The sequence below is a fragment of the Rhinolophus sinicus genome, linkage group LG02 (genome assembly GCF_036562045.2).
Source record: "Rhinolophus sinicus isolate RSC01 linkage group LG02, ASM3656204v1, whole genome shotgun sequence".
NCBI classification, from domain to species: domain Eukaryota; kingdom Metazoa; phylum Chordata; class Mammalia; order Chiroptera; family Rhinolophidae; genus Rhinolophus; species Rhinolophus sinicus.
Window position 1 is genome coordinate 51,967,941 of NC_133752.1, and position 25,556 is coordinate 51,993,496.

The 25,556-nt window shown below is 35.0% G+C and overlaps 2 protein-coding genes across 2 annotated transcripts in view; both read left to right on the forward strand.

Moving 5' to 3' along the window:
• Positions 1-25,556, forward strand: part of ANTXR2 (ANTXR cell adhesion molecule 2) — a 141,511-nt gene that overhangs the window by 38,465 nt on the left and 77,490 nt on the right. Inside the window, exons 9-11 of the mRNA XM_019720146.2 lie at positions 1,488-1,586; positions 3,430-3,499; positions 17,938-18,016. Of these exons, the coding sequence (XP_019575705.1) occupies positions 1,488-1,586; positions 3,430-3,499; positions 17,938-18,016 (248 nt within the window). The remainder of the gene's footprint in view (positions 1-1,487; positions 1,587-3,429; positions 3,500-17,937; positions 18,017-25,556) is intronic.
• On the forward strand, positions 24,717-25,233 carry LOC109439975 (large ribosomal subunit protein uL24). The gene has a single exon (XM_019720155.2). It carries the CDS (start codon positions 24,755-24,757, stop codon positions 25,151-25,153), a length of 399 nt encoding a protein of 132 aa, XP_019575714.2. The 5' UTR covers positions 24,717-24,754; the 3' UTR covers positions 25,154-25,233.

The following is a 25,556-nucleotide window of genomic DNA, read 5'->3' on the forward strand; positions in this document are numbered from 1 at the left end:
TTTTATAATCCGTGGTTCACAGATGGGGAAACTGAGGCATAGATAGGTTCAGTGTTTGCTATTGGGAATTGTTCTATTAGGAATTGTCTGTCTGACTCTAAAGCTCATGTTCTTATTCTTTTTTACTATATTATATTTAAAGTTTTACCTGCATTTTATTTTAACTTACAAGTAAAGTTCCTTTTATACCATGTTTCTCCGAAAATAAGACTTAGCCAGACAATCAGCTGTAATGCGTGTTTTGGAGCAAAAATTAATATAAGACCTGGTATTATATTATATTATATTATATTATACCCGGTACTGTATGATATGATATTATATCTGGTCTTATATTATAGTAAAATATGACCAGGTATTATATTATGTTATATTATATTACATTATATTATATTATAGTATACCGGTATTATATTATGTTATATTATATTATATTATATTATATTATATTATATTATATTATATTATATTATATTATATTATATTATATTATACTGGTCTTATATTATAGTAAAATCAGACTGGTCTTATATTAATTTTTGCTCCAAAAGATGCATTAGAGCTGACTGTCCGGCTAGGTCTGTTTTGGGGAAACATGGTAACACCCTCAATGGACAGTGGCATGGCAGTATTTTCTTCTATAGTTAACTACTACATATGTGTTAAATTCTGTTAGATAAAGGGTATTTGAGAGGACTGAGAGTCAATCACTGTTAAAACAGTGAATATACCATCTTGCATCTAAGAAGCAAATATTTATTTGCCGATCAAAATATTTGATCAGTTAACTTGTCTTCTAGCGTATTTCACTCTCTAATATTTAGTGGCTGCTCCTACTGTATAGATAGAGTACAATAAGTTAAATCAACTTTCTTTAGTGACTGGCTATAGATTACGAATAATCCAAAATTCATCATCTCTGACGAGTTGTAAATTTGTAAGCAACAGAAAATGAAACTGGGATTGGTAATGTGCACAAGTTATTTGAGAAGAACTCTGTATGAAATGTCATAGATTAAAGAAAATACAACACATGACTGTTCCAAGAACCAAAGCACAAAAATAATTTTCTTCGCATTCCCATACCTCAATTCCTGAAATTAGAGGAAAACAAAAAGGTTTCTTTTCTGATGATACTTTCCTAAGGATAGAATTTGGGGAAGTTTGTATGGTATATGTCTGGGAATGACTGGTATGCTTCAATTCCAGTATCTTGGTCACTCCTGGGAAACATTTTGTTTAAAAAATAAAATGCCTCCCTATGTGGTGGTGAATGGTATCTTCTCTGTATTTCCTTTAAGGATCTAAGAAAGCAAGTAGAGTTGGAAATAGAGCCACATCTTCTTTGTTATTAGTTGGCTGAACTGTATGAAGAAATTCATTCTGTGCACCTTGATACTTTCAAGTTATGTAGTTTTTTTTCGTTTGTTTGTTTTGTTTTTCTGTAAAGCAGTGATTAAAATGTTTGTTTTTCTTTTTACTTCTAGAGGAATTTCAAATTGTTTTGAATGGAAGAGGATTCAACCTGGGCAGTCGGAATGGCAGTGTTCTGTGTACTTACACAGTAAATGAAACCTACACAAAGAGTAGGTCCACATCGTCTCAATGTTGCTTTAATACCTGCAAATGTTTTCCTCTCTTCCTCAAGTATTTTCCTGTCTTCCCCAACTGAAACCAGCTGTCCTATATTTTTTTAACCAAAGAAGAAAGAAGCAAAGTCCAATGATAATACAAGTAGTAACAATAGTTATTTAATAGCTATTTAATGATGACAATATTTGTTTATAACTTAATAAATGCTGGACCCCATCCTGAGTAGCCTGTTTATAAAGAGGATGATCTTGTGGGTAAACGAGTCAAATAACTTGCCTGTGGTGACACAGTTAATAATGGGCAGAGCTGAGAGTTGAACCCAGTTTTCCTGATTGCACTTTGTATGGACTGTATCAACCGCCTGATTTAATTGCCTCTGTCCACAGATTTATTACTTGTCACTCTTGCCTGAAAATCTAACTAACTTGGACGACTCTACTACTTACTGCCTTATTTAATTGTCGCTTGTTTTCTTTATCTGTTTTCCCAGTAATTTGTCAGTCAGCTTTTTGAGACAGGCTTTTTGTCTTACAGCTATTTTATATCTCCACTGCCCACCCAGCACAGTTTGTTGATAGTTATTATATTTGTGGAATTAGGTTTTATTTTGCCTAGTTAGGATTTCAAAGAAGCAGATGAGTATAATGTTTTTATCTTCATTCTGAGAAAAACTCCTCTTACATGATCTTAGTATTCTGAGCATTTTGGGTTTCTATTAAGACATTATTTTCCTCATTGATGATTATAGTGTCTTCTAAAATTTCATACCATAAGGCAGATGCTGAAACTCTGTGAAGTCTGGTAGAGTTATTTTTTGAGAGGTTCATCTACAGTTTTTGCTGTTTATCTGATGGTACTAAACACTCCAATTAGCACAGCTTTGGCTACACACACAGTAACTGTTCGGTATGTGTTTGTAGCAATAAAGTAGTGATAAATGTTATAATGAATACCTCTCTTTTCTATTAAGATCATTATTTTGGTAAGATAAGACAATAAAATCTGTAATAAATTCTGTTTGTAGTAGGTACCACAATTGAAGGGGTCAAAATAATTTTCTTTTTATTCAGTAGGCATCTGTATCTGAGCATTAGCTTTACCTAACTCCTCTACATAAGGTTAAGTTTAATAAAGTAAATCCTCAAACAAATAAGTGGAGTCAGATTGTATTTTCATCATTCTCATACCATGTGATCATGTAACTTTTGTGAATATTTATAGTCTGGATCATTTTTCTCATATATTATTAAAATTACAAGGACAATTTAAACATTCAGATTTATAAAAAAATTTTCTTTTTATTGTAGACACAACTGTTTTATAAAACTCTTGAAATAAATTCTTTCTCCTTTGGATATTCATCTTTTCCTTATCATTTTAAAATTCTGCTTCAAAAATACATTTTTTAATATAAAATATAAATGTATTTTTACATTTTGAAATATAAAATGATATACAAATTATATACAAAATACAAAATGATATATAAATATAAAAGTATGTACATCATTTATCCTTAAAATATTTGAGATATTTGCAAACTTGAGGAAGAAGATGATAATTTTATAGTATCTACAAAAGTATATGGGCTTAGTCTAAGGTTAAAAAAATTATAATGTATGATTTATTGATACTATATATCAGTGAGGCATATAATCTCTATTTTTCATTCTCTTTTCCTTCTCCTCTTTCTTTAGATGAGTATCTTTTTGGTTTTTCATGCTAATCTATCCAATGTTCTACACATGGACTCTGATTGCCACATGCTCTCCATATTATTCATGAAACTGAGATACATAAAACTCTTTATTAATTCAATGGCATTTTCTTTTCCAGGTGTAAAGCCAGTAAGTGTGCAGCTTAATTCTATGCTTTGTCCTGCACCTACCCTGCATAAAGTTGGAGAGTAAGTACTTCATTAAAAACATTTTTAAAACATTTTAGCTACAAATTATTAGGAAACAGTGACAAATATACAGTGATTGTTTTATTGTATCTTGTTGTACAGATTAAACATGAAATAGTAAGCCCTGGGCAAACTCTCTGGTTAGTACTTTAACTATAGTCTTAGTAGGTCGAAAATGATAAAGTCTGTTTTATTGTGAATATTGATTAAAGGCTCTATAAATATTATTGGGGGGTTTGAGAGCTATTGTTAGAGCATTTATTTATTTATTTATTTATTTATTTATTTATTTTATTGTTAGTTTCAGGTGTACAAAACAACATGGTAATTAGACATTTACACCCCTTACAAAGTCATAATGCCACCACGTCTTCTACCCCTCTGACACCATACATAGTAGTTATTACAATACCATTGATGATATTCCCTATGCTGTACTTTACATCCCATGGCTATATAGTTTTTAAAATTATAGTTGACATTCAATATTATTTTATATTAGCTTCAGGTGTATAGTCAGTGGTTAGGCATTTATATAATTTATGATATGATCCCCCCAATAAGTCTAGAACCCATCTGACATCATACATAGTTTTTACAGTATTATTGACTCTATTTCCCATACTGTATTTCATATCCCGATGGCTATTTTGTAGCTACCAATTTGTACTTCCTAATCCCTTCACCTTACCCGTCCCCCAACTCCCCTCTCATCTAGCAACGTCAGTTGTTCTCTGTATCTACAAGTCTATTTATATTTTGTTTGTTCATTTTTTCTGTTCTTTAGATTCCACATATAAGTGAGATCATATGGTATTTGTCTTCCTTATTCTGACTTATTTCACTTAGCATAATAACCTCTAGGTCCTTCCATGTTGTTGCAAATGATAAGATTTCATTCTTTTTTATTGCAGAGTAATACTCCATTGTATATATGTACTACAATTTCTTTATCTAGTAATCCATTGATGGGTATTTCAGTTGTTTCCATATCTTGGCTATTGTGAATAGCACTGCAGTAAACATAGAGGTTCAAATATCTTTTTAAATTAGTGTTTTGGATTTCTTTGGATAGATACCAAGGAGTGGAATTGCTGGGTCATAAGGTAGTTCTATTTTCACTTCTTTGAGGAACCTCCACTATTTTCCATAGCGGCTGCACCAATCTGCAATCCCACCAACAGTGCACAAGAGTTCCCTTTTCTCCACATCCTCGCCAACACTTGCTGTTTGTTGATTTATTGATTGATGATGGCCATACTGAGAGGAGTGAGGTGATATTTCATTGTGGTTTTCATTAGGACTGATAAATGAATTTAGTAAAGTAGCAGGGCACACAATTAATATTCAGAAATCAATTGCATTTTTATACACCAATAATGAACTATCAGAAAGAGAAATTAATAAAACAATCCCATTTACTATACAATTACATAAAAAAATACCTAGGAATACATTTAACCAAGGAAGCAAAGATCTGTGCTCAGAAAATTGTAAGACATTGAAGAGAGAAATTAAATAGTATACAGATAAATGGAAACATATACTATGCTCATGGATTCGTAGAATTAATATAGTTGAAATGTCCATACTACCCAAAGCAATATATAGATTTGATGCAATCCCTAGCAAACTGGCATTTTTCACAGAACTAGAACAAATAATTCTAAAATTGGAACCATAAAAGACCCTGAATAGCCATGGTAATCCTGAGAAAGAAGAACAAAGCTGGAGGTATCACACTACCTGATATCAAATTATACTACAAGGCTATAGTAATCAAAATGGTACTGGCCTAAAAACAGACACATAGATCAATGAAACAGAATAGAGAGCCCAGAAATAAATCCATGCCTATATGGTCACTTAATCTATGACAAAGGAAGCAAGAATATACATTGGGGTAACGACAGTCTATTCAATAAACGGTGCTGGGAAAACTGGAGATACATGCAAAAAAATTAAACTGGACCATCTTCTTACGCTATATACAAGAATAAACTCAAAATGGATTAAAGACTTAAATGTAAGATCTGAAACCGTAAAACTCCTTAAGAAAAGGTAGGCAATAAACTCTCTAACATTACCCTTAGTAATATTTTTACTGATATATCTCTTCAGACAACAGAAACAAAAGATAAAATAAGCAAATGGGACTACATCAAACGAAGTTTTTTCACAACAAAGGAAACTATCAACAAAACGAAAAGGCATTCTACTGAATGGGAGAAGATGCATGCCAATGATACATCTGATAAGGGGTTAATATCCAAAATTTATAAAACAACTTGTACAACTCAGTACCAAAAAAACCGAACAATCCAATTAAGAAATGGGCAGAGAACCTGAATAGACATTTCTCCACGGAGGACATACAGATGGCCAACAGACACATGAAAAGATGCTCAACATCACTAATCATCAGAGAAATGCAAATAAGAACCACAGTAAGATATCACCTCACACCTGTTAGAGCTTTTAAATAATCAGAGCCATAGTCATTATTTTGAATTTCAGAGTATTGAATTTACACATGCACACACACACACACACACACACACACACACACGAGTTCCAAAGTGAGATTTTAGCTAATTACTATAGTTTTTAAATATTAAGATTAAAGAGGAAAAGGAACATGTTATAAAACACACCGAAAACTTGGAAATATTTGTGCTTTAATTAGTTTCTCAGTTCTGTTAAGGTCTATATTCTCATGTTCTTTGATGTGGCAAATAAACCATAATGATAGCTGTTTAAAATAGGGATGTTCAATTTGGAAAAAGACTTTTATTTGAATCACCAATACACAAGTGATTTCACTAGTATTTCAGTATTTCCATTTGTGATTTTTTCCCCCCTAATCTCTCTATTATGAAGGAAATGATTGCAAATAGTTCAAACATTCCCTAGTCCAGTAGTAGTCAATGCAATATGTTTATGATAATAAATAGATTAGTTTTTTGGATCACTTTATACTGATCTTGAACCTAGAACAGAGGAAAGTAAAATATACAAGGCCCCATTCCAAAGTCTGGATTAGTGTTCAGAATAAAGATTATATTTTCTCCACGGAACCTAAGAGAATCATTTTAGTAATTTGAAACTAACTTGAGTACTTAACTTCTGTGGATGCTTAAACATTCAAGATATCTATTGGACATCACCTGTGGTTATGTAAGTAATGGAACAGTATCAGCTTTCTATTTTAAATTGATTAAAAGGTGCTGCATAATATAACTTAGCAAAGCAAGACTATCAGAATCCTTTATTTTTCCCCTATAAAAAAGCATTCATTGTCTGCGTCTTGTGATAATCTAGCGTTATTTATAACATGCTTATGGCTATATTAGACTGTTTCTTGGAAGTTGAGGCAGGCCCATTTTGCCTAGGTCCATCTTAACTGCCCCGTGCATGGGGGGACTGCATGGCTTTCTGAGTAATCACGTCTTGTGTTAGTAATAATAATTCTATTGATTTATAAAGTTGGGACCTATTTTAATGAATCTACAATTCTATATTGATTCTTCTCGTTGTTTCCCCAATCTGCTCCCAGAGCTGTTTTCTCTATCTTAGTCACTGGCAGCTCCCTCCTTTTTGTTGCTCAGGTCAAAAACTTTGGCTCGTTAATTTGTCTTACACGCAGGCCATCAACAAACCTCATCAGTACTAATTTCAAAACGTGTTCAGAATCCAATCCTGGCCCTACCACTTCCCCTGATACCATCCTAGACCAAGCTCCTTTCATCTCTTGCTTGGTTTATTATCCTGTCCACTAGTTTGTCAGCTGCTGTCTTTGGCAGGAGTGATCCTGTTAAAACCAATTGGTTTGTGTCACTCCTTTGCTTAAAATTCTATCTAAGGAGTTCCCCATTCCACTCGCAGTGAAAATCTAATCACTACAGCATTCCACAAGGTTCTGCAGAATCTGGCCCCTCATGGTGTCTCAGACTTCATCTTCTCGTTGCCCCTTCTGTTAGGGTCACACTGGACTCTTTGCTCTTCCTTACCCATGGCAGCTTACTCTCACATCAGTATTTTTACACTTGCTGTTCCCCTGCTTACAGTGCTATTCCCCTCATGGCTCACTGTCTCACCTTCTCTAGTATAATTCAAACATCACCTTCTCAGTAAGCTCTTCCTGATCACCCTCTTTAATCATACAATCTTCCCCCTCCCTTTTGGAACTCCCTGCTCCCTTTTCATGGTTTATTTTTTTCTCCAAAGCATTTATTTGTTTATTGTGTGTCCTTCCTGCTAAGATGAATTTTGTTTGACTGGTTTCTTGCTGTATCTCTAGCACCTGACACAGTGCCTGACACATAATATATTATATTATATTATATTATATTATATTATATTATATTACCCAGTCTTATATTAAAATTAGATCGGGTCTTATATAAATTTTTGCTCCAAAAGACGCACTAGAGCTGATGGTCCAGCTAGGTCTTATTTTGGGGGAAACATGGTAGTAGATTCACTAAATGTTTGTTACCTGAAAGGATGAATACATTTTTCTCAAATATTTTGATTGACTATTTATATAAAATGCCAAAAGAGTGCATTTGGTTGCTGGTGGGGAGGGGCCTATATTGGGTAGGAGAAAAATGATCAGAATCCTATTTTAGGGGTAATTCTATTTAAGAGAGAAGAAAACTATCTTGTTTTTCTTAAATAGTAGTGACTAGTTAAGGAAGACAGCTTACTTTCTTTTCCGGAATAATTATCAAATGCAATATGCCTGTTCTAGCCCAGACACTGAATTTGTTTTCTCTAGAATTTGCTTGTAGGTGCCATCTATTTTTGAAGAGACTACCACTGTGGGGACAGAGCCAGGAGTACAATTTCCAGGCTCTTGGCCTCACATGGAAAGGTGCTCACTCGGGCAGTAAATGGCCATCAACTGTGATTGGATGGCCATCAGCTGTGGCTAGTTGGCTGTCAGCTGTAACCAGTGAGCCATCGGACACTAATATAACTGCCATGGCTATGCTAGCAGAAAATGGATGCTAGCAAGAAGATGGTGGCTGAGCTAGCAAGGGCGGATTGCAGCTAGCCAGTGAAAGTCGGTGGGTTGGCAGGCAGAAAAGCAGACAGCAGGTTGCAGGTCATGTGGCTCCAGCCTCTAGTGAAACTATAGTGCTACCAGCGAGACTATAGTGGTATGATTCCCCTACTTACGGCTCCGTGGGTGTTCTTTTCTGGCCTAGCCATATCCTGTGTTCTTATGTGGGGAGCGAGACCAGAGACCCCACAGGCTGCCTCACACAACAACCACAGAGACTGCTGACATTCTTTAGTGATTTGTAGATTGGCTAAATACTCAGGAGATGTGATTGTTAAAAATCACATAGAGCATAATAAATATTAGACATGAGAAGTCATCATTTGTTTGGCTTTTAATATTAATATTTCACCTATAAGCCAACTGAAAATATTTTGGGGGAAGAGATCTGCCTAAAATAATTTCTTTTGATTTTTTTTTAAAATCAGTACATGATACCACTGAGGCAAAACTTGAGAAGGTTTTATTTGTTAATGTATTAGGTATTTGGGGACATCATTATTTGTTCTGCTGAGTATGTTGCAAGTAATTTGGAGCTTTCCTTTGCCTTGAATTTTCTTTAGATACTTTTGTAGGTGATGACTTCTCTTATGAGACTGCATTGAAATCAACACAACTGAAACAGTTTAGCCTTGTAAGGTGACTGATGCTTAATGGTTGCCTAATTAGCTTTTGGCTAAGGATTCAAACCCATTAAGTAGCTAGTTAGTCTATATTTCCAATAAACACATCTGGCCCATTGAATGAAGGTTTTTCCTGTGTGAGGGTGACAGATGTGGTGATGGTTCCCCCTGTTCTGTCACTTAAATAATTAACAGCCACTGGTGAAGTAACCTTAGACAGACAGCCTCAAAGCCAGATATGCAGTCTCAGAACTGCATCCACAGCCATGTGCCTCATCTCATTAGCCTCCTCTAACAGTTCCCTTCTTTATGTTATATTTCCGGAATTACATTTTGTTTAAGGATTATTTCTTTAGAAATCCAGGGCTCATGGATGATTTTGGTTTGAAGGAGGGTTATCATGAAAATGTTTGCTTGGAGATACAGACGAAGAATGTGGCAGAGTACTCGGGACATACAAGTAGGTTTGTATGTCCTGTATGACATCAGAAATTGATGTCATAGAGTAAACAAAAGTTAAAGCCACCTGGGCAAATCTTATGGAGGTATATGATTGTTTAGCATTGTTGGAATGGGTCTTTGAAGTACTTTCTTTGAGAGAATCTCTATTTGTTAAACTTTTTTATTTGACAGGGATTTTTAAACTCATCCTCCTCATTCCAGAGCAATCGCCTGTGGTGTAATGTGCAGGTGTCACCAGTATTTGCAATATGGGATTATTCTCTGACCCTTATTTAGTGAGACATCAACAATAGCACAGCTGCTCTGCAATAGTTGAGATCTCAAACCTGCAATTTGGCAAGGAGAACAGAGCAAATTGGGTAAATACACATAAACACATTGTGAAGAAAGAAAAACAGAACAGAATGAACCAGAGCCTTATCCTACAGCTTGTTTGATAGAGATGATTTAAGAAGGCATATGGTATAGTTAAATGTGCTTTCAAAAATGTTGGCCAGAATCTTCTGGCAAATATGAAATAAATATCTAAATTAGTTGAAACTGATAGTATTAGTTCTCCTAAAAGGCAGTGTGGGAAGACACTTGCCAGAGTGTTTTGAGTAAGAAGTGGTGGTCACATCAGTGTATATGAAAAATTTTAAGCATCTGATTCTGAAGGAACACTGAGATGAATGGTGCATCAGACTTGGATTTAGAGCCTGACTTGGCAATAGAATCATCTTGTTTTCCTCAACATTGTTATTTTTCAATATAATCAATTTTCCTGGAATAAAATTGGTTAATTTCTTTCTTGACTGGACAAATTCTGCCTTTAGCCCAGCTTCTCACATGAACACTTCTTTTCAGTATACCTATGCACATATGTGTATATATGTCTATAAAGTCCCTAATTCCATTATCATAGTAGCAGGTGATAACCACAATTTTATTCTTTCTTCCGTTTCCTATGAGGAATGAGAATCTATTTATTTATTTTTATCATGGATACTAGTTATATCATTATTTTGAATATAAACATGAGAATCTTGTTGAGATGGGTTAAGTCTGAGAGACCTCTCTGTTCCTCTACTTCTCGATCTGGCCCCTGACGGTGGAACATTTATCTTTACTTTTACATGGTGTATTGCTTTCTGATTATACCTACAAATGTGATAAATTCACCTAATTTGCATTGTATTTCCATTCTAAATATTATATTCAGTTTTGAAAATTGTGTTTTAAGAGGAACAACAGTTAATTCAAGCACATCTAGTGATGGCCTACAAGATGTTGCCAAGTATGGAAATGCTAAATAGGATGCAATTTAAAATTCTAAATAAGATATAATTCAGGTGTGACACATCAGCTCTCTTCAAACATCGGGTCTGTCATGTGAAGGACAGATTTGACTTATTCTTCTTTACTGCTTCAAGGAAAAAAGAAAGAAAGAGTGGAAGTCAACGGGAGGCACCTTTCAGCTCAATATTAGGAAGATCTTTCTAACAATTAGAATTACTTAGAGAGTGTTTTGGTAACTAAAAGTGTTGAAAGAGGCATAGCTACATGAGGTAGAGGATAGCCTTAAATGTATATTTAAAATCTCTTATGTATCTGCTTCTAAATTTTATATTATCAAAGTTTTTACTGTTACTAACACATTTTACATTTTTGGATGAAAAGCACTAAAAATTGAGTGATTATTTCCATGTCTTTTTATTAAAATCACAAATCAATTAAGAATAAGTTATTTTCAGTGTAATACTGAACACATTAACAATACAACTTTAGGTGTGATGTCCAGTACATCTCTGAAGATAGTTTTTATTCCTTCTGAAATATAGCAATCTTCCTGATTGCAATGTTTGTTTTAATTATACACATATATTGAGATACCTCAAAAATAAATTATTTTATTCAAGGATTTTTATAACCACTTTGAAGAAAATATCCTTAGACAAAACATTAATTTATATATATACTCATAAATAGAAGTGGAATCTTTAAACTATTCACAAAAATGAAACCTCATTTTTTAACTCGTAATCTTTATTATGCATAGAACTAACTTTTAAAAACCTCTGCAGAGTATTAAATAGTAGCACTTGATTTCAAAATACCTTAAGTCACCGTAATTTTAATAACTTTTTGAGTAGTTGCCAGTTTAATTTTCAGTATGTGCACATTGGAAGTAAATTATTTAATGTTTCCAGCAAATGTTCTTTCACAATTTTATTTAATTTTTTCAACTTTTTTAATGGATCATAAAATGACAGTCTTTTAATGGATATACATAAAAGTTAGTAGCAAGTGAATACTTTGCACATAGGTTACTGTGGATTGAAATGTCAATCATATTTCATGGAGTATGAAATTTCTCAGATCAGAGTAGCTCTGACATATGGCAGTGAGCTATTCTCCTGTTTTGGAATTGTCGTATGTCTTTAAACATTAAATAACAGCACTGTGAGCATTAGGACTTACTGAATTTTATTTACTTAATTATATATCACAATACAATTTAATGATTTCTCATGTGGAATGAAGTTAGTTTTGTCACTAATTGAGTACCAATTAATATTAAAATGCACTTCAATCTTTTTGTTACATAAGTTGTTTAGTTCTATCTGCTTTGTAAAACATATTCATAGGATGGAATAAAGAGTGGATTAAGATATTTGTAAGCAATTCTACGCAATGTAGAACCAATTTTTGGAAAAGGAATTTGAGTTGTCGGTTCTTAGCCATATCTTCCCTGGCCGCCCTGCATTATCTCCACCGTGGGCCAGTCCTGTCTCAGGAGGTCCTTCCTTGTGTTCATGACTTCATATCCTCACCTCTCTGGCTGTTTCTTCTCAGATGTCACCTCAGGCTCTTATTCTTACAGTCCCGTAACTCTTGACTTTCACCATTGTTGGATTCCTGACCCATAAAGTCATCTTCTCTAAGACTTCCTTTCCTTGCTGATGAGCTCCAAATCTCTAGAAAAGATCTTTTCCTAAGCTCTACATCCACTATTCAAATGTCCACTATCCCCACTATCCAAATGTCTACTAATTCACTTGGATTTCCCAAGGACACTTTAATCTTGAAGTTCTCAAATTAAACTCATGTATTTCTGTTCAAACCTGCTCCTTTTCCTGTGTTCCCTATGTGAGATTACCCACCCACCTGTGCAAGACAGAACCTTTGAAGTCATCTTTAACTATTCCTTCTTCCTCACCTTCTATATCCAATAAATGTCCAAGCCCTTTATAGTCTTACTCCATAATATCTCTCAGTTTTCCTTTTCACACTACCCTTATTGCCACCATTTTAGAATTGCCACCAATTGTACTTTGGTTCTTATTTGAAATATACTAAGACATTCTTAATTGGTTTTTCTAGTGTAGAAATTTAGTCTTCCAACCCATGCTCTACATGGCAACAAGAGTGATATTTGTAAAACACAATTCTGACTCTATTTCTATCTGAAAAACTCTTAAGACTAATTCCAAATTTCTAAAGATGGCATCCTGGGTTCTTCATGATCTTTGTCAAATGCCCCTTTTCAGCCTGAACTCATATATTCTCACTCTCACACTCTGTGTTGCTGCCATATTGAAGGGTTTTGGTTCCTTGACTGTTCTGTGCCTTTCTTGCCTTCCAGCCTGTCAAGTGGTGTGTTCTCTTCTTGGATCCCTTTCTAATCTCTTTTCCTAACTAAATTTAGATAATTCTTTAGGATTCATCTTAGAGGTGACTTCCTGCAGGAAATCTTTGTTACTGTTCTCTTGGTAAGGCTGAGTTAGTTGTGTCTCCCACATGGTCCTCTAGTACCCCTGTGCATATACCCATTTTATTAATATCACACACTGTTGTAATTGTTTGTTTATGTGGCTGCCTTTCAACTACCTTGTAAAGCTGTGTTTTATTTGTTACTGCAGCCCTATCATCAAGCACAGCCTAGCTTTGCCTACTGAAGGCAATTTATAAATATTTGTTTAATTAACTAGTAATAGAATGATTGAGTGATTAAATGAACTTATTGGCAAACATTCATAAACCAATTTGGAGTGCAGTTTTAGGTTTAAGCACACAGCTCAACACAGCTGTAATGTTGGGTTTAATCAAGATAATGTTTTGTAACAGGAAGGAAATAACATTGAAACATTTCTTTACACGGATCTGCATGATATTATATACTAGGCATTTTTTGAACAGTTTAGGTCTCTATATTTTTATGTGGCAGTAAGTAGAATAAAAGTTTTTAGGTTTAACAAAGTATTAGGTAACTTTTATTGCTGCTATACATTCTTCTGTATTATTTGTGTGTTGTTGTTTTTTTTTAACTTGAATCGAAAAGCTTTATATAAAAGTGCCTTGATATTCTGAATACTCTGTTAGACAAATAGGTGTTACAATGTACAGAGTAACTGCTGTGTTCTAGGTACTGTGTTGGACATTTTATGTATATTATTTTATCAAGCTTTCCTCCCCCAAATAACTCTTAAATAGGTACAATCATCCCCATTTTACAGATTGAGGAATGCAAGATTGAGAGTGTAGTGACTAGGGTTCAAACCCAGAATTCCTTATTCCCCAACATGTGGGCTAAATTTATCCCCTTTTTCAATTTTATTTGATTCTTGGGACAATTAAAGATGAAATCTCCCCCTCACTTTCACTTACATATTTACATATGAATTAAGTAAAAATAACATGGCTTTAAAACATTTTTGTCCATAATAAAGTATAACAGAGTATGGTTCTACTGTCATAATTATGTAGAAGCAGAAGTTATATAGCAATAGGAATGAGAAATCCATAGATATTAACAGAAGTGACATAAAATATGACAGAAACATTAAATACATATATCAATCTTGGGGCAAAGAAAGATCAAGGTATTGAGTTTGGGTCAGAGGGTGAGATAGCTTTATGAATCTTTGTGCCAACAAGGAAGTAGCATAGTTTTGGACAAAGGTATCAGCTCATAAGAGTGCCAATATCGCACCAATCTGTTAACAAATGTTTTTCTAAAGAACAGAATTTAAAACCAGAAATAACTTTTAGAGTGTTTTTAATGTTTGCAATCTTCCGAAAATTTTCCCCAGCAAATATATAAATTCACAAATAAATATCTTAGCCTTTAGTAAATGTCATTATAATTAAGCATGAGAAATATGTGAATATAGTGAAAAACTGGAGGAGTGATACTAAGCCCTTGCCAGTGAGAGGAATTTAAATATAAGACTTTGAAATGTTTATTGAGGATTAAGGCAGTATATGGTAGAAGGGAAAGCACTTTGACCACAGAGTCAGAGAAGTCCAATATTTGGGCAGGTTACCTTTTCAAGCGTCAGGTTTCTTATCTGGAAAATAGAGATCTGCGGCTGCCTACCTCAGTGGGTTGTTGTGAGAGCTAAATGAGAAGAGGAGTGTAATGTGCCTGGTGTATAGTACGGACTCGATAAATGCCGTCATTATCATTGTGGTTGATGGCAGTGTTTTGATCATGCTACTACTACTCTCAGGAAGGTGACGATTATATTGTTTCAGTTGAGTCCACATGTCAAAAGAATCATCAGGTGGCTTTCCAGGTCTGTGGAGACTTAACTGAGGTGTATTTGACACCAGCTGCATTATACTAGACTGAGATTTGGGGGATAATGTGCAGTTATTTGGTTGCCTATAAGATCTCATGCATCAGCATGCGTTTCTGCTTTAGGAAAAGAATGAACTTTGTTACGAAATTAATACTTTGTGCTGTTGATCCCTTGAAAGTTCAATCAATACGATTATCTGCAATGATTATACATTAATACAAATCAAATAATCTTCCCCCAAACTGAAACCATGCCTACCATGTCAATATGCTTTCTGGTACATGCTTTAAAAGAGGGGAATTAGGAACTAGGAAAGATTATTTTTGGATTCAACTATGCTTAGTCTTCAACAAAACAAAACAAGGCACTCATTTCTGCAGAATAAGCAGTTAGGTTTAAGTTTTCTTTTTTAAGTAAGCCACTTGGCATTCTGTGTTGGAATAGTTCAGAAGTTCAGTTAAGTTGATATAAACACCCCAAGTTCTCATTCTGTTCTGGATTTAGCTAAGCTTTTTATTTATTTATTTATTTGTTTGTTTATTTTAAATAAGGGCTTTTGAAGGGAATATTTTACAAGAAATAGTCTCAGAATTCTTGAATTTTGAAGAGGAGTTTAGCTAGAACTTTACTAGTAGTATCTTTCCTGTTGCCTCTTTTTTCCTATATGAATCCAAAGTAAATACCACATTGAGAAAAGAAACACATTAAGGACTTACATTTCATTATGTGTCTGTAGTATGATGAATAGAGTTCAAAATCTATTAAAACCCTAGTTTTACGACTTTGGGCAAGGTAATTAACATTTCTGGGCCTTATGTACCCCATCTGTAAAGCTGTGAAACTGCTACTTACTTTAAGAGGTATTGTAAGGATTAAATGAGGCAATGTCCATAAAATGCCTAGGATAGCATCTGGCACATAGCAGGGACTAAATAATATTTCTCATCTCCCCTCTTTGGCGTCATCATTGAAAATTTTACCAGTGGCTTGAGATTGTTTCTGTTTGATCCTAACTCTCTGTAACTAATAGTATTTGGTACTCGATTCAAGGCATGGAGAAGAAATCTTAATATAACAAAATTCTACTAATTCAGAGTAATAAGGGCAAAGTTTCTGGCTGTTAACTTTTAGAATTTAGAATATATTATGAAAATTGGAACATAGCATCGTATAGAAGCCAGCTTAACAAAATGTTCCCTACTACTTTTGCTTTAATGAATGGATAGCTTGGATTTGTTGACAAACCAATTATTATATGATAATATTCTTTGTTAATTCTTTTTGAAAAGAGCTGTTTCCTTAATATTTTACAATCTCCTTGTGATTTTTTCCTTTGATATTTTTTTTAAAAATTGCTAATTTCTGGCTGACTGACCCCAAATGATTAATTACTAGACTCTGAATTAGTGAAATTTTAATTACTATGAATTGTTTTATAATTTGAAATCATATTTTCAAAATGCGAGCTGTATTTTAACTACAATATTTCTTAGCCGTGGAAAAAATTATCCTTCTTTTTTCTACCTTTGTCAAGATATTTTAATATTCTGGGACCATCTACAACAACTGGTTTATTATTTCCAGTTTCATATTCTTAAACAATGATCTTGTGATGATAGTAATTTCTAGAGATAGGGAAAATAAGCTAAATAGGAATTGAGGACTTTTTTTTCTTGTTTAGGTTTTTGTGAATCAGAAATAATCTCCGCATTTCTCTGGATTAAGGAGTTTCTTTTTTTCTAATTTATTTAAACTATAGAAGTCCCCCGTTATCCATGGGTGATGTGTTCCAAGACGCCAGATTAATGCCTGAAACCGCGGATAATACCAAACTCTATTTATATTATGTCTACACACACACACACACACACACACACACACACACAGTGCCAAAAAATGTACACACATTTTAAGAAAGAAAAATAGTGTATTAAAATTACACTGATGGTAACCACTTTGAGCACCTCTTGTAATTGCAGAAGTCAAATGTGACTTGTATTCATCTTTTGTTATCAGTGTATACTGAGTATTACAATTTTAATACAGTTTTTTCCTTTCTTAAAATGTATATACATTATTTTGGCACCCTCTGTATATATATTGGAGTATTTAACGGCTTCTCTTTAGCATATCTGAACTGCCAGCCTCACTGCTTCTGCACTTTGGGCCATTCTTAAGTAAACTAAAGGGTACTTGAACACAGTCGCTGAGATACCTTGACAGTCAATATGATAACTGAGAGGGCTGCTAAGTGACTAATGGGTGAGGAGCATATACCTCATGGATAAACTGGACAAAGGACTGATTCAAGTCTGGGGCAGGATAGAACAGGATGGTGAAAGATTTATTATACTACTCAAAAGAGCATGCAATTTAAAATTTATGAATTTTTTTATTTCTGGAATTTTCCATTTAATGTTTTTGGACCATGGTTGACCACTGGTAACAAAAACTATGATAAGGGAAACTACAGATAAGGGGGGACTACTACAAAAAAACAACAGGAATCTCTTAATGTTAATGCTTCTTTTAGGAACAATAGGATCACTTAAGGAATTGGGTTCTGGCTATTCCAGTAAGGACTGGAACTAAGAAAGAAAAAAAGCTGGGATAACTGATCAATACCTTTGACTTTTTAAGTAGCCTTTCTGGCTGATTTTGAATTATCCACTATACTCTAATTTTTAATTTATTTTTAATTGTTTCTTCATTTTCTTTCAGAACTCTTGATGTTTCAGTGAGCTTTAATGGAGGAAAATCTGTCATCTCGAGCTCATTAATAGTTACAGCCACGGAATGTGTAAGTAAAAAGTTTGCATAAAGTTACTTGTTAAAAGTAATTATATCCAGAAATGATTTATGGATTCTCACAGTGTTGTTGCATACGAAGAGGGTACAAACAAAAACACTGTCGACCATTATAAGGAAAAGTTTGTGTAGAATTTATTTTAGGTTTTTTTTTTTCCTGTAGTTCTTTATAAGGGATTTTAAGATAGTATACATTCTATTTCGATATTTAAAAAATTCAAAAGTCATATTTAAAATTGACATAAGGTAGGAGAATGATTTCCAAATGAAGCATTTTTTAAAAAACATTAAACCTATAAATGGAATAATGTTTTTGTGTTATGAAGGTTGCATTATAGTATCTAAGACATTTATCCTGTTTTTGAAATTATTAGTGCATCCTAATGATTGAGTTTATTGTTTTGAACATTTTAATGTGGGTGCTTTCTCATATGAGTAAGGAATTTGATTTTGATAGCTTGATAATATCTTAGTTTGAAACTACACTGAAACTATATTTTAGTTGAGATGAATGATTTACATTGCCCAAGATACAATATTTTGAAATGTAAACTCCATTGATAAGATACTGTTTTTCCTTGTAGATTAGTTTTTGGGTTTATGGAAAATTTTTACATTAGATTGTTGAACATGAAAAAAGAAAGTACTAAAAGGGATCGATCAATGGCTATTATATTTATGAGTAAATTTTCTTTGTAAAAAGAAAAAAATACACTCATATATATGTGTGTGTATATATATGTATATATATATATATATAAATCAAAGCAAAAAACCAAATCAAACCAAAACAAAAACCTTGCCTTTAAAAGACCAAAATCCCAAACCTAAACACTTGCTCACATCTCATGGTTTCATAATTTTATATTTTGATCCTTTAATTTAAGAGCTATCCTTCTTCCAGGAAACAAAATAACTCAGTATTATCTGTAAAGAGATAGTTGTGTTTCTCATTGTAAGAAAGCATTGCGAGGAAAACAACATCCATATGAACCCTGGGGTCACTGTGGAATCCCCTTGATAGCTCTTTATCAACACCTGTTTCTATTTTGAAAATGGCTAGTTAGCTCCCCTCCCCCATCATCTGGAACTCATGCTGCCTTTTGTAGGTTTTGTGGATGTTGCAATTTTCAGGTTTTCTGGTCTCTCAGGATGTGGTTGATATTACAAACATTTGTGGTATATAGTTTGTCAGTGTTTAGCTTACTGAAATGGCATCCTTTCTCCATCCTTCTTCCTGTTCTGCACCTCCAACTGACTGTCTTTTTTTACCTCTCTTCCGTGCAAGAAGGGAAATAAAGCTTATCTGTATCTTATAACGACACATGATTGCAGTGTGCAGGGATGCTAAGATTAAATGCCTCGTCTGGAATTTACAAGTTGTGTGCTTTAAGGAAGTCTTCCTTGTTCTCAGGAAAGCGTAATATGACTTGAGTTGATTTAAGAGTAAGGTGATTTCAGAAAAAGGGACATCGGTTGTGCTAGAGATGGAGAGAGAGTGAAGGGGCAAGTTATAGTATTAAGGGATTAAAATAATTTTCATTGAAAAGAGATTTAAGCAAAGACTTAAGGAAGGTGAGGGACTGAGCCCTTATGACCCCCAAGGAAATAGTGTTTCATACAGAGGGAGCAGCTAAAGCAAAGCTCTAAGTTGGGACTGTGTCTGACAAGTTTAAAGAGCAAAGGGTGGAGGTAGCTGAGGGGAGCAGGAGTCTAGAGATGAGTAGGAGAGAGTGGAGGGCGGGGGACCAGTCATGTAGCATTTTCTAAGTCATTGTAGGGACTTGAGTTTTTCTTCTGAGTGAAACAGAGAGCCATTGGCAGGTGATATGGTATGACTTAATGTTTTTAAAAGGATCATTCTGGCTTTTGTGTAAAAACAGACTTTGTTGGTAGGGTCCAAAGTGGAAACACAGATATCAATTCTGTGGCTATTTCAGTAATCTAGGAGAGGGAGGGTGGCTCCACCAGGGAGATGGCAATAGAGATGGTGAGAAGCCGTTGGATTCAAATCTATTTTAAAGATGGAGCTCATGGGATGTTTAGACAGATTAGATGTGGATGTGAGAGAAAGATGTTAAGGACAGTGGGTAATATGAAAAATACCCAGGCATTGTATTTAAGTGATAGCCAGTCTTTCAGGCATAGTCAGATATGATTAGTGAAATGATGCTTTGGGTTTTCACAGGCATTTGGAAGCCAAACAAGATAAAACACCATTATTTTAGCAATTGATTAATCCTTGTGGAAATTCCACAGATAAGGAAGCCCTTCTGTGTTCTCCGAGAGCATCTGAGCTCAGTCCTGTTAAGGCACTTATGTCACTGAGTTGTCACTTCCTGTTTACTTCTGGGCCTTTCTCAGCAGTCTTGAGTCAGTAATGGTGGGGCTTCTGTCTTGCCTGTTGTCCCACTCCCAGTGTCTGGTCCTTACACAGGGCTTGTGTGCCCAAATTATTTGTTCAATGAATGAATGAAAGTAGCTAAAAATCTAGTTTAAAAGTGGGGGAAACTAAAGTTTAAATTTAAGAGATCTCAAATTAGAGCCTGAGGAGGGTTTGTACTAAGGTAGTCATTTCTCTTCATCTATTGCAGAAGATCTCCTAAATGTGTCTCTGCTTTAAAAAACACAGTTAAAGATGTCTCCCCCTGCCCCCAACCACTGCTCTTCTTCTGACTCATTTGGAATAATAATACCAAGATCATGTTTTTCGAACATGTCTTAAGTGCAAAGAACTGGGCTAAGCACTTTATGACTTTATGTCATACTCAAAACTCAAGAGTAGGCTCTTGCTTCACTTTAATTTTACAGATGAAAAAACTGAAGAACTGAGAGCCACCTATATGGTTAGTGCACATGTATGCAAACATGTTAGAAGGTGCTTCTTCTGTTAGGTGGACCCAGCCCTCAGCAGGGGTGCGGGACTCAGTGAGCAGAACGTGGGCAGATTAAAGCCCACACTGTCACGGAGAGAGTGGAGGACTCAGAACCTGGAGTTTCTGGAGGTCAAGTTACTTGCATACTGAGCAAGTAAACAGTTGAGTAAATTCTAGAATTGAGAATTGAACCCAAGTCTGCCTCCCCCTCCAGCGTAAACACTTGCACAATCTGCCATTTATAACCAGGTCCTAAACTGATTTTTATAAAACAGGTGTTGTAAAAGGTCAGATAGTAAACATTTCAGGCTTTGGAGGCTGTATGGTGTTTGTCACAGCTACTCAACTCTGCCAAGTAGTGCCGGAGCAGCCATAGACATTCTGTGCACAAGTGGGCGTGGCTGGGTTCAACACAACTGTGAACACTGCAATTTGAATTTCATGTAACATATTCTTCTTTTGATTTGTTCAGCTATGCAACAATGTAAAAAACATTTCTTAGCTTGTGTATGTGTGTGGAGGGGGGTGTCTTTGTGAAATAGATGAGTTGATTTGGCCTTTGGGCCATAGTGTGCTAATTCCTGATATGGAATATTCCAAAAGAATCCAGTAAATAAAATGTCACCTATTTCATGAGTATTTTTTTCTTTTCCTAACTCTAAATTCATGGAAATAAAATTGTGGGGACCTAGTTCCCCTTTTCTGGGTCTGTTTTGTGTGAATGTGGTTGCTGTGATTGTTTTCTAGATAATTCCATGGTAATCAAGCAATTTTGAAATTTTTGAGTGATTCCTTCCTTCCCATAATTATTTTGCAAGTACAGGAGTGACTCTGGTTTGTTTTTATACTTCTGTGGTTCTCTTAACTAGACTTCAGTTATATTTGACAGAGTCAAGTTTTTGATTGTACTTTATAACTTGCTTAAGAAAGAAAAGGAAAGAAAATTAGATGCAGATGAAGTTTAAAAACTTAATGTGTCTGGGATGACTAGAAAATGTGTTTCTTCTACTCTAACATCAAGATCAAGGTTTTGGTATGTCCCCAGTTAACCCTTATAAGAGTTTTGGCTTCATGCCTTGACCAACATCTGGGTACTACCGGTAAGTCTCTGATTGGACTCCTCAGCTAACTTTCACAAAAGACTCCTCAGTTGTCTTAGACATCTGAAAATGGACCTTGTTCAAAACTACAGTTAGAAAGAATTAATCCAACAAATGGCCAATTGAAAAGTCATTCAACAAATGGACAGTAATCCAACAAATGACCAAACGTTTTGTAATAAAGAGAATTACCACTTTGCAGAAATTTGTGTTTCCTGTCTTTTCTTTAGCTTCTTCAGGTGCTACCAAGTCCCCTCAAACTCTATGTTCCAGCCATATTTGTCTTTTTCTTGCCAAAAGCCACCAATTCTGCTCCACACCTTCCCTCAGGCTTTCTTATACTTCCTCAAGGAGGCCTCTTAGAACCCTAGACCAGGTTAGTTCCCACTTGGACATGTTTCTCTTGTAGTTTCCTTCCATACTCCTCACATTTATAGTTATTTGTTCAGGGCTTCCTGCAGACTTGTTCAACATTATCACTCTGGTACCTATATATATAACTCTCTAGCACGTAAAGAGAGGCGTGCCTAAACTGAAGGGAGAGGCATTTAGTTCCTGCCTATGATGTGTTCTCTGTGTCATCATACCCAGTTTCATCTCACTCTTAAATCTAGTTTGCAGCATGGTATCTGCTCATAGGACTACTGAAGTCTATGTGTTTGACCTTTCCTTAATTTGTTTATAAAGTTATGTGAACAATGAAATTATTTCCCTTTCATGCCTGAGGTCTTTCATGCTCTGATAATGGCTCTGGCAAATCCAAACAAAGGAACTGGGAAAGTCTGAATTTGTATCCAGTTAACTGAGCCGATGTCTGGGACCAGGCTTCCAGAGCTTGGTCTCTCATACGTTTACAGCAAGGTCAGGTTGCATTAAACATTTGCTTCCTCTGACCTGTTTTCCATCATGTTTAGCTTAAATATGATAAAGATTAGGTCTGTGGGTCTTTAGAAAGTATATATTTTTGTTTTAATTTTATTATAGAGAAATCTTTGCAATAGGAAGAGATGATAATATTGTCATACTAAATGCATGTTTGCAGCTGGACATGCACAGTGTTTTGTCAATGCTCCTACTAGGGACAGTCTTTCAGGGAAAATCAAGAGTTTTAACTGCCTGTCATGGACAGCCCATCTACTTTATGGTCTGTATGATTTTCCGAATTTCCTGCTCATGACACCTTCCTAGAAAGAAGAAACTAACCACTAAAGTTTTATCAGATTCACACCCCCTAGTTGCATGTCTTTATTTCTGAACACAGGGTTTGATTCTATAAAGGAAATCAAAGGCTCATAGAACCTTTTTTTTTGTTTGTTTTAGATGTACATACAAAACAATGTAACAGTTAGACATTTATACCCCTCACACAGTGATAACCCCTCCCCCAAGCTACTACCCCTCTGACATCGTATATAGCTGTTACAATTCCATTGACTCTATTTCCTATGCTGTACTCCATATCCGTAGAAAAATAAATTAGAAAAAAAAATATATATGACATTCAATATTATTCAGCTTCAGTTTCAGGTGTACACTGCAGTGGTCAGGCATCTACACAGTCCATGAAGTGGTATCCCTAATAAGACAAGTGTCCATTTGAGACCCTACAAATCTTTACAACATTATTGATTACATTCCCCAAACTGTCTTTCATATCCCTGTGGCAATATTAGGACTACTAATTTGTACTTTTAATCCCTTTACCTTCTCCCCAATCCCTACCCCCATCCCATCTAGCAACCATAAGTTTTTTCTCTATATCTCTGAGTCTATTTCTGTTTAGTTTTCTTGTTTATTCTAAAGAAGAATGAAATCTTACCATTTGCAACGACATTGGATGGACCTAGAGGATATTATGCTAAGTGAAATAAGTCAGATGGAGAACGATAAATAACATATGATCTTACTTATATGTGAAATCTAAAGAACATAGAATGTTTTTGAAAGTTATACAGCACAGCCAAATAGTGAGTGATTTCCCTAAGTGCTATCTATGGCTAGATCCTCATGGAGGAGAGGTCTGGTGGGGAATATCGTATTCATTCCATACATGAATAGTCACAATTTGGGTTGGGGGCATCTTGTATAAGACCTTATATTTGAAGGAGATCATTATTTTATACATTTGACATTTCTGCCATAGAATACTGAAGTTTTCTATGTATTTCTTTGACATTCTTTTCCTGTTATAGTCCTGTTTGCCTAGATTTTAGAGCTGAGCTTAATCAAACCTGTGGAGAGTTGCATGATTTTTTCATGAATGTTTAGAATTCTTTGTAGAAAGATATACTTTGAGTACTTTCCTAAATAGCCTGATACATGCTTTGAATTGTTTCCTTTGGTTTTCAGAGAACTTAGATATTTGCCTAGAAAATTTCTATGAAGTATCCGTCTCTCCTCTCCTCTCCTCCCCCCCACCCTCCTCTCCCTCCCCTCCCTCCCCTCTCCCCCTCTCCTCTTCCCCTCCCCTCCCTTCCCTTCCCCAGTGTTCTCTCTCTCTCTCTCTCTCTCTCTCTCTCTCTCTCTCTCTCTCTCTCCCCTTTAGATGTTTAGGTACATCAATAAGCAAATGTAGAGCTTATATTTTTATTCTACAATACTCTACATCAAGCAATTGCTAGATAAGTACATGTCTATTTTACTTCTTATATTTCAAAGTAGTTCTTTATGGTAAATAGCATATACTATCTTTGAAGTCTTTAAGAATGGTTTAGCTTCCCTTTTGCGGCCATCGCTGAAGCGCCAGCGGCCAAAATGAAGTTCAACCCCTTTGTGACTTCTGACCGGAGCAAGAACCGTAAAAGACATTTCAATGCACCTTCCCACATTCGCAGGAAGATTATGTCTTCTCTTTCCAAAGAGCTGAGACAGAAGTACAATGTTCGATCCATGCCCATCCGAAAGGATGATGAAGTTCAGGTTGTCCGAGGACATTACAAAGGGCAGCAAATTGGCAAAGTAGTCCAGGTTTACAGGAAGAAATATGTCATCTACATTGAACGAGTGCAGCGGGAAAAGGCGAATGGCACAACAGTTCATGTGGGCATTCACCCCAGCAAGGTGGTTATCACTAGACTAAAGCTGGACAAAGACCACAGAAAGATTCTTCAACGGAAAGCCAAGTCTCGCCAAGTAGGAAAGGAAAAGGGCTAATATAAGGAAGAAACAATTGAGAAGATGCAGGAATAAAGTAATCTTATATACAGCTTTCATTAAAAACTGTTAAAAAGAAAAAAAAAAGAATGGCTTAATAGTAAATGGTAGCATTCTGTGAAGATAGGGTATGTGTATGTGTGTTTTTATAGTAAGTTTTGTTGTCTTCTGAAAGATAGATTAAGTCAAATGCTCAAGGATTCTAAGTGATACTTTGGTGGTGTCTGTTTTGGTTAATTTGCAACCTACTATCAGCTACATTAATAGCCAATATGGTTATTTCCTCTTCCATCCAGATACAAAATTGGAAATGAAAGGATAGCTTTAATTGTTCATGTATATTTGATTCTTAATCTTTTCCTGAAAATTTCTGAAATTACAACATTTTATGGTCTATGCTGCT